Here is a 13,566-nt window from a genome sequence, read left to right as displayed (position 1 = left end):
AAGACACCATGAAGAAGCCTCCAGACCACAAGACGCACAAGAAGATCAAAAATGAACTTTGGGTGTGGTTGATTGAACATTTATTTGTATCTATACTTTCATGCCAAAGGGGACTGCCCCCTAACTGGCTTTTTGTCAATGCATCTAGCAATTATTATTTTTTCCCCTCTTATCCTCAAATTATTATAACCCTTAAGTTGATTATATTTTCATGATCCTTTGGGGAAAATCTTTTTCCCAAACACTCAAATGGAGAAATGTAAAAATGGAGCTTTGAACCCCAGACTTCAATCCCCAGAAGTCCTTGTTCAAGTTCCCAAGATGCCCTCTAATTTCACTGAGATCCCCACCTGGGCAAGATCAAAATTTCTATTTAAACTGGCTGTAAAGCCTACTGATCTCACTCTTCCTGCTTCTGCTTCCAAAGATTCTCTCTCTTGTCTTCCACATCTGGGCATAGATGGCTCTACCAGGCAGTATGTAGAGTGAGTGATTTAGAATGGGCTCTCTGGGCCTAGACATGCTTTCTTATTTTGTATTTTCTTTAATTCTTAATCTTTAATAAACCTCATAAAATATAATACTTCTAGCAGAGAAACCAATTTTAACTGCTATACATGTTACCTCTCTAGTTATAACATTCCCTTCTCACCCTAATCTACTCTGTCTGTTGTCCTAATCTGTCCCTGTCTGTTAATGGTTGGTACTTTAACTCTCTCCTTTCTACCTATATTAGTGGATTAGATCGTTATTATGCTATCTATGTACATGTCTGGGTTGTGTAATTTACATATGTTACATGTTATATATATATATATGTATATATATATATATATATATATATATATATATATATATATATATACACCCTGATAATAGAGATTTATTTACAGATATACAATTTATGGGTTGTCCTTATTTACAGCACAGCCCCTAATGTCAGTGTGAAAGTTGTTCATGTTCTAGATATGTCATGGTGGATGCATATTTATTTCAATGTGCATGTGAATGTACTTCCCTATATGTGAAGTTAATGTGATCGGTGATTAATCTTACATGACCCATTTTCCTTAAGTTCATTCCCCATAATATCTTTGATTCAAAGTTCTTTCCAGTTTTCAGTGTGTCTTTCATCCTTTGGTGTTACTTGAAGCTTGTCACCAGTCCCGTACCTTCTCCTTTATAGGATACATATTTTTCTTACATCTCACCTTGAAAGACGATCTCAGGTATCCAGAACTATAGGATCATGCATGTGTGTAAGATTAGCATGTGCTTGTGTGTAAAAGTGGGCATATTGATGCATGTGAGTGAAACTTCATACCAGGTGTTTGTGCCATCTTCATGTGTGCAAGTGAGATTGTTTTTTATGTAATGAATGTAGGTATGTTTCTTAATGTGTGACAGTACGGCGATTATTATATTTCTTTGTGGTTGATTGTAGAGGTTAATGATATTTTAGTCTAGTCTTGAGATGGAGATTTTTTTATAAGTTTACTAATTCTAAGGGATTCTAAATCCACCCAAATAAACTCCCATGTTCCACTCTCCTGTGTTTGTTTCACAGGCTACGCTAATCCTCCCTGATCTAACTAACGCAAATTTATATTATCTGTCTTGGGCATTATTCTATTTCAGTTTCACTGTCTCTGCTTAGTATCTCTTTTTCTTCTTGTTTGATTTTGTTGGATTCATGGGCTCTACATTTATTTATCAAGGGCTATTCTTGGGGTATCTGTGTTTAAATGGATTCTTGGGCTTCCATCAAGTTGTCTTTTGGCATGTTATCATGGGCGTAGTGATGTTTAACATGAGATGCATGAAACCAAGGATCCTTTCCTATTGCTTTGATCGATGTAGGAGTGATGAGAACTACATCATATGGGCCAATCCATCTAGGCTCCGTGGGTTTGTTTTTGGTAAAGTTTTTCACATACATTCCAGGTTTTGTGTGGTAAATGCTTTGTGAACCTTTGTGTGTAAAACTCCAGACCCATCAGTTAGCCTTGCTATGTCATGAAGAGGCATAATTTTGCCAGCCCCTGGGATATCTGATGTTGTGTTGTTGTCTTGCTTGCTAACTGCTTTAGAATTGTCAGATTCAGTGTCCTCAACTGTTGAACCCTTAGCCCTATGTGTATCATTGCCTAGTTTGTCTGTGTTATTAACTTCTTCCTTTTTTATGTCTTCAGTCCCCATCTCACCATCTTTATCAGTATTCTTACTGGCTAGGTATTCAATGCAGATCTTCTTAACTAAATCTGCAAGATTGTTGTCAAGGATTAAGATCTGGGCTTGTTTTTTGGGTAAAATCATTCTTAATATGGTTTTCACATAGGCCAAAATTTGAATTGTTGCCATTAGAATAACATACACCTGGGTCACTGCTTGCCACATCACAGAGTTGGTAAAAGGAATTATTGTTACAAAGGGGGTGGTATTTGTAATTAATCAATTGTGTCCATTACTACTGATGTCACCAAATTATAAATTAAGAAGTAGGTCCAGTATATGTCAAGCATCATGATGATAAAAGCCCAAATTACCAATTGCCACATCTTGTCTCTCTTTTCAATTTAAAGCTTCACTTGAACCCCCCAAAATGATTACCCTTGTTCAGAGGTTCCAACTGTCAACCCCCTTTCAGTTGGTCAAGATGAATTATGTCTTTAAAACTAGGGTGCCCAAACTGTACTAGTAGGGAATCAGGAACCAAAGTTTTGACAGGTAATTGAGAAAGAGGAAACAGATAAAGAGTAACACCAATTCTCCCTTCCCCAGGCAGAGCTGTCTGGAAAATGGAGTCAGATCTGACTAGAGCTGAAAGGTAAGAGAAAATTCCTCTTCAATCTCTTTCTTCTTTAGTTGATTGTATCTATGATTCCCCTTTTAGTACATTTAAGATGTCTGAGTTCTCAGTAAGTTGAAAGTAGCTATTTATTAGATAAGAGGTTGGGTATAATAAATTAGGAAAGAGGAAATAGGAAGTCCCTGAGCTAACTTCCTCCTATAGTTTTCTTCAGAGGTTTGAGGCTCAAGTCTGGGGACTAAGTCCCAGATGATCTTAATATATTTGAATGTTCAAGATGATGGTATTTCTTGGCACAGAGATATAGCTTTGAAGAAGTCTTCTGAAGAATAGGCTATTGCCTTCCAAAGGGAAACAAGTCTCTATCCAACCACTGTAACACAGATGAATAGTCTGGATCTTTTTCTGCTCAACAAGGGATTTGAAGCTAAGTATGCTCAGTGAGGATTTTGCTCCTTCTCTCTTCCATTCAAAAAGGGAAACACCCCCCTATCTCTAATGGTTCCACTCCTTTCCTTAGCTGGATGTTCCATTCCCATCCCCCATTGGCAGCCAGAGTTCTAGCTCATTTTTTTTTATGAAATAACTTTATAAAACCAGTTCTTGCATTTGATTCTGCATTTCTCTTTTCCACAATGACTACTCTGAAAACCTGAGTCACCAAAGCCCATTACTTGGAAAAGGGTAAAAAGAACAGTTCACATGGCAGCGTAATCCTTGGAGGTGGCAAGCCTCCCTAAGACTGATCAATCTAAAACTAAGCCACTTCTCAAGAAAAAATTACCCAATTTTATGTTAATAAGTAATAACCCTGACCCTTTGTATTAATCCCAGCCCAACTATTACTATTTTTAATCCTAGGTTTCTCAAACAGCTTAGATTCTGTTAGGACACAGGGGAGCCTCATGGGTGCAGGTAGAGATCCATAGAAAAGTATAAGAGGAGGTATAGGAGTTAAAGGAGAGGGACATTAAAGAGTTCTAGGAAAATTTAAGGAGGAAGAAAACAAGTATTCTTGTGTAACTTAATGGTCTATAACAAAAAATAGATATTATGATATTTGATAGAATTCTTCTTAGGTCATTATTCTGTTTTCAGCCATGCTGGTGGTAGAAAAGATAGATTACCAGGCCTGGAGCCCAAAAGATTCATCTTCCTTTGTTCAAATCTGGCCTCAGATACATATTAGCTGTGTGACACTGGCTAAGTCCCTTAATCATGTTTGCCTCAGTTTCCTCGTCTGTAAAGTGAGCTAATGAAGAAAATTGGAAACCTCTCCAGTATCTTGGCAGGAAAACCACAAATGGGATCACAAAGAATTAGACAGGACTGAAAAACAACTAAACAACACCATTTACTGCCAGTGTTATAAATATATTATTTTTAAAATCACAGGAATCACAGGAATGTAGAATATTTCCTCTTAAACAGGCTACATATCTAGAACAAAGTAACCTGCCAGACAGCCTATTTCTGATTCCTTTAAAACAACACGGAGCTTTCCTCTCCAAGAAAGGACAATTCTTGATACCAATTTAAATTCTGATTCTCAGTAAGCCTTGAAAGTTGTCAGTAGTTCTGATGACTTTTAGAAAAATGTCACAAATTTGAACAAAATAGTATCTAAATTAGTGAAAAGGTCTTATTTATGTGTGTTTACACAGATAAAGGTAAAGTGTGTTGAATTGTTCACATTCACCTTAATTGCTAATGAAGTGTTTCCAAGTAAAAGTTCAGTTAATTTTGCCTTCATGAATAATCACACACATCCCTCTGATTAGCAGCATCCATTTATATACCTAGTTATTGTGGGTAAATAAAATGAACAAATGAACAAACATTTACCAAGTACCTACTCCTCATACATCACAGGGCTAAGTTGTATTATATAAAAGGCATTGGACTGTGGCATAGCTCATAGAGCTCCAGGTCTGGAAACAGGAGGTCCTGGGTTCACATCCAGCCTCAGACACTTCACTCTTCCTAGCCTTGTGATAACAACTGACTTCCCCAGTTGTCTAGACCTTATTGCTCTTCTAACTTGGACCTGATAGTTAGTATCAATTCTAAAACAGATGGTTAAAAAAAAGAAAAGCACATATGTTGGGGCTGCTAAGCAGCACAGTACATAGAGTGCCAGGTCTGGAGTCAGGAGGAGTGGGTTCAAATCTGGCCTCAGATATATGCTATCCATGTGACCCTGGACAAGCAACTAAACCCCAATTGCCTAGTCTTTACCTTATAATATTGATACTAAATCAGAAGCTATGGGTTAAATATATATATGTTTCACTCTTTAAGTATAAAATGATTGAAGAATTAAAGAGTTATTAAATTGTAGTCAGACTTTCTTATCATTGGAAATTTTACTTCAAATGAAAGCTTATTAGAGGAAGGGGGAGAGGGAGAAACTTGTTAGAGGTATTATGGGATGAATGAACAAATGAAAAATTTATTCCACAATTTCATTTTGTGTGATAAAACAAGGCACAATTCTTCCCCTCTTTCTGCAAACAAAAATGTTAAGCAATTCTTCTAGGGTATTAAAAAAACTGATAAGAAAGAGCTGACTAAACCAACAAAAGGAAAATAATTACATAATGAAGGTCCAAAATTATCCATTCATTTTTTTATTATTGATTGGAGAAAGTTTAGGAGGTAGTTTATTAATAAGGCATTTTAGAAATGGTCCCACCTTTGCTTCCATTACCATTTTTTAAATGGTCATATACAATGTAAGGATGAAAATGCTAGAGTAATTTAAAAAACACTGCCCTTGAGGCTCCCTTGGGCATTGCATAAAATTACCTGGAAGAAACAAAGACTCTCTGATTAAGACATTATTTTTCTTCACCATGACATGTGTTGCATGTGAGTATGGTAAATAATAGTTAATAAATCTTTAAAGTCCTTTTTACTAGTTACTACAGCATAACTAATTGCAAACCAGACAGAAGAACTCAATTCCCTCAACATTGGAACAAAATCTTTGTGAGATCTGAAGGGTAAAAGTGCTAAGAAACAGAAGCAATATGACACTCTGAAATTAAAGGGGAAATATGAAATTTAAAAATTAGAATATGTTTTAAAAATCAATAAGATATGCAATAGTGTCAAGTGTGAAAATACAAATTCCTTCAATATTTTCCTGTCTAAAAAATCCCAAAGGAATTGACTGAATCCAAACTCAAAATAAGTGTGGAGAGAGGAATTATTATTTGAGAGATTCAGGAATTCTAACTTTTAAGCATCAACATAAAAGTTATCAAACTGGCCAGCCTCGTAGCCTCGTGTTCCAATTGCTGCCCAACCATTCTTGGGAAATGGCCTCATTAAAGTGGTCCAGATATGTGTACTATTTAGCATGCCATAAGCAGAAGTTTCCTGTCAAAAAAAAAAAGAAAAGAAAAGAAAAAATAATGTTATTATATATTTATAAATTGTTTTCCCTTATTAGTATGTAAAAATATTAGTACCCAGCCTAAATAGTTCAACAGCATATACTTATCACTGAATTTCTAAATAACAAAATTATAATTTAACAAAGTTTAGGTTGAAGGCAAAAAAGAAAAGAAAAAAGGGTTTTAGATAACATTTTTCATTTACCTCTATGTGTCTGGCATATAGAGATGCTTAATAAATCCTGATTGATCGATCTCTCTCTCTCTCTCTCTCTCTCTCTCTCTCTCTCTCTCTCTCACACACACACACACACAAACACACACACACACAGTATTTGGGTGAAAGAACTACCTGAATCTTGTAACAATTTTAAAAATATAAATGATAGTTAAAACTAGAGTCAAATTTTGCAAGGAATTATAATGCTCTCCATATACATAGTAAATTAAGAAAAACACTCAAAATAAATTCAAATCAATTCATAATTTCATGTTATATGTTAACTTATTTTTATATATCCTTTGGCATTTATAATTAACATATAAATAGCTTCAAGTCACTGTGGACAATTCCATTTCCATTTAAAGGACCAATGGCACATCTGTTAGCTATTAACTAGCTTTTTTAAAAAATATATATTTTTAAACCCTTATCTTCCATCTTAGAATTAATACTATGCATTGGTTCTAATGCAGAAGAGTGATAAGGGCTAGGCAATGGGCATTAAGTAATAAGGTCACACAGCTAAGAAGTGTCTGAGGCCATATTTGAACCTAGGACCTCCCATCTATAGGTCTGGCTCTCAATCCATTGAGTCACCCAGCTACTCATTACTAATTAGCCTTTTATCACCAAAAACAATTTAAGACTAACTACCATTTAATGTGGGCAGGTACATCAAGAAATGAATAGAGTGCTGTTCCTGAAGTCTGGAAGATTCATTTTCCTTGGTCCAAATCTGTTCTAACACACTTACTAGCTGTGATCTGGACAAGTCATTTTAACTCTGTTTGCCTCAGTTTCCTCATATATACAATTGGCTGGAGAAGGAAATGGCAAATCACCCCAGTATCATTGCCAAAAAACCCTAACGGTGGTCATAAAAAGTGGGACAAAACTGAAAACAATAAATGTGGTAAAAGATCCTAGAGGAGGGCCATTAATCCAAATATTGAGTTGAGAATAGAAAAGTGTATAAATGGAGATTTTGAATGCTAGACTTCATTCCCCAGAAGTCCTTGGTATTTCCCAGAATTCCCTATAATCTCTCCTGAGTCTCCAAGTTGGCAAGATCACAATTGGTATTTAACTGGCAGTAAAGCCTCCCATGCTCTCTCTTCCTTTGCAATGATGCAGCAAGTATGGTGGTAAGATAGGGATGGTTGAAATGGCTAACCAGTCATGGTCATAAGATTTTTGTTTTGTATCCTCTTTATTCCTTGATTTCTAATGATCCTTAATAAACCACCATAAAATTCAATTCTGATTTGAGTGCTTCATTGGGATTTAGAAATTAAATCCCTGGCGACCAACTAAATTTATATTCAGTCTCAACCCTAAATTTACCCTTAACAAAAAAAAAAGAAAGGCATAATCAATTAACCTCATAGAATATAGAAATTTTGTTAGGAGAGATCTTCTGAACTCATCCCTCCCATAATACCTCTAACAAGCTTCTCCCCCTCCCCTTCATCTAATAAGCTTTCATTTGAAGTCAAATTTCCAATGATAAGAAAGTCATTCACTTCCTCAAGGACCAAAATGGCCCATTCCAACTTACGTTCTAATACGACATTGTCCCTTACCCTGGGTAAAAATGTTTCTTTAAACACTATCCACATTTAGAAGAAAAACTGTGGGAGCAGAAACACCAAAGTAAAACAATTACTTGATTACATGGGTCGAGGGGATATGGCTGGGGAGGTAGACTCTAAATGAACATCTCAGTGCAAACACCAACAATATGGAAATAGGTTCTGATCAAGGACACATGTAATACCCTGTGGAATTGTGTGTCGGCTATGGGAAGGGGTGGGGGGAGGGGAGGAAGGGAAAGAATATGATTCTTGTAACCATGGAATAATGTTCTCAATTGACTAAATACAAAGAAATATCTTTCAAAAAAAACATGAAGAAGTCAGAAAAACCTGAAAGACTCATATGAACTAATGCAAAGTTAATATAGCAGAATTAGGAGAACAATAGTTATAGTGAAAGAAATCTTCCCCTTCCTTCCATTCCTCCACCTTCACAACCTCCGAAGCCTCAATTCTAGTAGAGAGGAGTCCCTCTTTCAATCCCTTGTCACCCATCTCTGTTTCTATTTTATTTGAAAGCAACTCTTTGCTGAGGTCATTTCTAATATGCTTAAGGCTCAAGAGCCAAAGTTTCTCCTCACTTCTCACTTTTTAAAGAGACAAAAAAAGCAAGATGGATTTTTCGGGTGAAGTTTTTAGACTGATAAAACACAAGAAGAATTATTTTTTAACACATTATTAGATTAGTTATCAGGATCCTGAATTTATATTTAATGTTTATTTTATGTGTCTTTATGTGTGTCTCATTATAGGTCTTATCTAAGTATCTTCCTAATTGGGCATTCACAAAATATGCCTCTGAGTCCTCCACGGAGGGAGGTAATTAATTCTGACCTCTAAACTTGACAGAGTGTTTTTTTTCTTTTTTCCTTGTCTTGGAAGAGCCCTCAGAGAAAAGGAAAAAGATTAGTGTGGAACACACATAGGGAAATTTTGTCCCATAATTTGACTATTCACTTGGTTTTAATATTAAAGATTTATATATGTAACTTTGGAAAATTGCTAATGAGTCTGACAATGTACTATGATACAGTGTAATTTTATGGTGTTAATTACGGATAAGTTAAAGGTGATATGTTAGCTAAATTTAATTCTGCACTATACCGGTAGCTAGGGAATTGTTTATTATCATTAGGACTGATAAGGTATAATGATTTCAGTAAATTTGAGAACTATTTGAATGTAATTAATAGCCAGCTTGACCCTAAGAGGGAATTTTTATTTTATAAAGGCAAAAAGCTATACTGGCTATTTAGTAAACATCAGATCTATACCTATAAAATTCAGTCAAGAAAAGGTTGCAGTGTATTGTGGAGAACTTTCTCTAAGATTTAAATTTTGGATTTTAAATAAAATGTTCTTTTATTACAAGTACTGCTAAAAATAGTAATAAGTGATTACATGTAAGCATTAGCATTTTAGGAGCTTAAATTTGGTAGAATGTAATACTGGGTGAACACAAAATTTGTATGAATTTGTACTGTGAAGAAAATTAAATTTTTATGCAAATTGTGTTAGTGTATAATGCAATTTTCAAAGGAAATTTGACCAGTCCAGAAATCAAATAGGGCTCGGTATTAGGTTATTAAATATAGGTAAATAATTGTAGTCACCTCTCCTCTATTTATAGTAAAGAGGAGGAGCCAGATGAGGTGAGAGAAATAGTAAATGGAAAAAGGTATGAAGAATGGTGGTTCAGAATATGAAAGAAATATTTAATCAGTTATGAAGAAATGTTTTGAGTTATAAAGAGGCAAGACTAGAGGTTTTATTCTGCCTTGACCAGATGTCTGAAAGGTAAATTGGAATATTAAGAAAACATTGTTAAAGGACTTAAATCAAATTAAATTTGGGAATTGTGAAGTTTTTAATTACTTTCCATTGGGAGTGATTTATTATTTAGGCTTAAAAACATGCAAATTTTATAAGTATTATAACTTAAAATATTAAAAAGGAATGAAAGAGACTTCTCTCCTCAGCAATATACTAGAAGTGAAGCCAAGTGTTGAGATAAAACTTCTGCAACCTTAGAACCTTTTGCAAAAATAATTTAACCCCTTCCTCACATACAGGGAGAAGAAAGTGCATACAATTATTTTACATTGATATTAAGGGACTAATACAGCAGAACATTTTAAACAGGTAAAGGTTATCAGCTATCTTATCTAAACTTTTGAGATATAACTTGAAAGCCCTGAAATATTAGTTGACAACTGGAATACATTTTGATCTGGAGTAAGATATATTACAACTAAGGCTAAACAGTAAGAGGAATTTTAAGAAAATGGTATATAAATGTAGAAGGCCCAGAATTTTAGAAGTTTATTTGTCAGCATATCTAAATGCTATACTTTCTATATACTATTGTTAAGTAAAAAATATGAGTTTTCCTAAAAACAGTCAGGAAAAGAAGGGTTTTTTACTTAAAACTGCACAATGCACTGCTCATTCACCTTGGCTATGTAAATCAATCTGTGAAACTGCAGAGTCTAAACTATGAATTCAGAATTATAGAAAAGTTCAGGTTAAAGAACATGCTTCCTTTATAGTCATAACAATTGATATGTTAGAGTTAGTTAAACTAAACTAATAATGAAATGATTTATGAATCATTGGATTAATTGTTTAAGATACTAATGTGAATATATCAGAAACGAAAGCTTTATGGTTCAGATGGTTAGGATAAATTTTGGGGGGAAATATCTAGATTGCTTTTTTTTTATACATCAACATGTCAGTCTTTCCTGTAAACACTTCCATGTGAACCATAATACACTCATTATATAAATTAAGGATTACCTACTGAAAAGTTAAGTATATTAACCCCTCAAAGGAAATTGTTTGTTAAGCAGGAATTGATAGAAAGCAAACTTAATGACTCACTCAGAGCCCCTGTTCCCCCTCCCTTCTTTCTTCTCACAGCAGGGGTTAAGTAAACAAAGGAGCTGAAAAGCAGAAGCAGTTTTTTTTTTAAATTACAAATAATTTCACTGGTTATTGTAAAAAGGATTCCATTATCCACCTTTATGTATGGGAATCCACATGTATTCTTGAAAACAAAATTCCTATGATTTTAAAATATTACTCTTGAAGATTTTATTATTTTTTTAGAGTATACCTGTCCCGTCACACCCCTCTCTTCTCCTCCTGCAATGAGGAGGATTCTTAGAAAGCACTAAAAAATATTATCATAAGTAGGGTCATACTAACTTTAAATAGACTTTAAGATAGGATAGGATAGTTTTTCATCACTACAGTGATGTGTACATAAATAAAGCTTCTATGCAGCAAAGTTTGTGAGAGAAGCTTACACTTATATGAGGTAAATATTTTAGCAATTGCTAGGTTATGTGAACAGGCAAGCAGCTTGTTTTAAAATAATAATGATTGGAGTTGGAGTATTATTGATTATGGGTAAAAATTTTTGTCCTTTAAAGAGAAAGTAACCACATCTGTTATGCTTTGCTTTTGTTGGTATTTGCTGCTTAGTCTGTGCATGTATATTTCAAAAGGAGATCTTTTCTCCTGCATTTCTGAGATTCTGATTGACCTACAATTAAATTTCACAAGTATAAATTAGCTATTTACAAGGGAAATATCTAAATTTTTAGGTTAAAGGTTAGGAACTCAGGAATTTTTATATCTCCTGACAGAAGAATTTATTTTACAATATGTAAGTTTTGCAAATATTTTTTTTTCTTAATGGAAGGACATATTCAGAGATTTCTGCAAGCAACCTGGACCACATAGTCCAGAGAGTCCAGACAAACAAGATCCATGAAGATTCAGATAAAGTTTCATCAATTTATTAATTGCTATTTGGAATAGATGTGTAATCATTTATGTAACACTTTTTTTTATTAACTAATCTGATAAAATATTATAGAGTACATCAAACTACTTACTTATCTTTGAGTATTAGCACATGACATAATCACAGTTTTTCAGTTACAATTTAAACTAAAGAACAAGTCAGATCTATTGTTAAATCCTGCTTTTCATTTTTACCCACAATACCTAGTCCATCTCCTATTTCCATTAACCCCAAGGGCCTCCTTCCTAACCATCTATTGAGGGAGATCTAAAATGAAAATTGCCTTGAGAAATTCGGCCAGGAAAAATGCCAAGCCCCGCCACAGACAGATAAGCTTCAGCCCTTGCGCTGGGACCTGTCCAAGGTCCCTGATAAACTTCAGCACGGAGACCCCAGGTGCAAAAAGCAACTTTCCAACAAAGGTTATTCATGAAAAGTATTTAAACCCCAGCCTGTCAGAAGCAACTGGGAACTCTGATGGCAGAGGTTCCCACTGATGCGTCTGATTGCATTGTCCGTGATCTTCGATGGCAGTGAGTGAATTCCCGGACCTTAACACTATGACAGATGGATAGCACCCATTATCCTCCATTTGGATGTTCCTCTTTCATTCACTTATCTGTGGATACTTTTTCTAATCTAATTTTTGCTTCGATTCATACAGGTGAAGCAGTAAAGAATGCAATCTCTCATTTACTCTTTGCGTTTCAGTTTATGAGTATTCCACAAACCTTTAAAACAGATAATAGCTCAACATATACATCCAAAGTTCTTTCTAATTTCACTTCACAATTCAAAATAATTCTAAAGACAGGAATTCCATATAATCCTCAAGGCCACACTATAATAGAAAGAGCCCATCTTTTGTCAAAGAAACAATTAAAAAGATTAAACATTTTGTCTTACCAATTTACACCATGCCATGTGTTAGCACATGCTCTATTTGTAATCAATTTCCTCAATTTGGATCAACAAGGACAATCAAGAATCGACAAACATAGATACATACAAATCCCCACATAAAAGGTCATTTGGCAAGATATCATTACTAATCATTAGCAACCGCCAGCCCCTGTCCTCTTCTGGGGATGGGCATCTGTTTCTGTTTTCCCCCCAGGTACTCCAGTACCCATTTGGATTCCAAAAAGACTTACACATCCTTGCCATGATCCCCCAGCCCAATAACAAGCCAAGTGACACATCCGCGCAGGAAGGCAAGAAAGAAGGCAATGAGGAGACTGACCTACAAGCTTAAGAGAATGTAGATACAAAGAGACTGTGCTAAAAAAACAACTCAAACTACTCTACCTACCTGGGGACAAATTAAGAGACTAGCAGCCCAAGCAGAAGAAAGAGTGGACAAGCAAGGATTTGCACCTCCTGATTATACTGCTGCTTTATTTGTTGCTATGTTAGCCCTTTTATCTGCATCCCCTAGCACTTCTGCTGACACATACTGGGCTTACATGTACAATCCTCCATTTGTACAGCCACTCACTTGGGACTTTCCTTTGCCTTGCCCTTCCCTGTATTTTTAGAGTCTTTATGGCATCTTATGGGCAACTCTGAATCACCTCTCATCACCTTACATTACAACTTCAACAATTAAGGAAAGGGGAAACTTGATAAAAAAAATCATTTAACTGTAATGAATAGTATTTTCCCTATTGTAGTATATATCAGAGATAATAGCTTGCTTTTGATTGCTTTAGATTCAAATTAAA

General features: G+C 34.9%; 1 protein-coding gene across 3 annotated transcripts in view; it reads right to left on the bottom strand.

The window, feature by feature from the left end:
• Positions 1-909: 909 nt before the first annotated feature.
• Positions 910-13,566, bottom strand: part of LOC103095430 (galactocerebrosidase-like) — a 235,621-nt gene continuing 222,964 nt past the window's right edge. For 2 of the 3 annotated variants that reach the window (XM_056810588.1, XM_056810587.1), the window contains one exon: positions 910-6,193. In XM_056810588.1, the coding sequence (XP_056666566.1) occupies positions 6,053-6,193 (141 nt within the window). In that variant the 3' untranslated portion in view covers positions 910-6,052. The remainder of the gene's footprint in view (positions 6,194-13,566) is intronic. The other variant, XM_056810586.1, reaches the window with a different exon arrangement.

Source organism: Monodelphis domestica, chromosome 1 (assembly GCF_027887165.1).
Source record: "Monodelphis domestica isolate mMonDom1 chromosome 1, mMonDom1.pri, whole genome shotgun sequence".
NCBI classification, from domain to species: domain Eukaryota; kingdom Metazoa; phylum Chordata; class Mammalia; order Didelphimorphia; family Didelphidae; genus Monodelphis; species Monodelphis domestica.
Note: the sequence above shows the minus strand (reverse complement) of the source record. Positions and strands in the feature narration are given on the sequence as shown.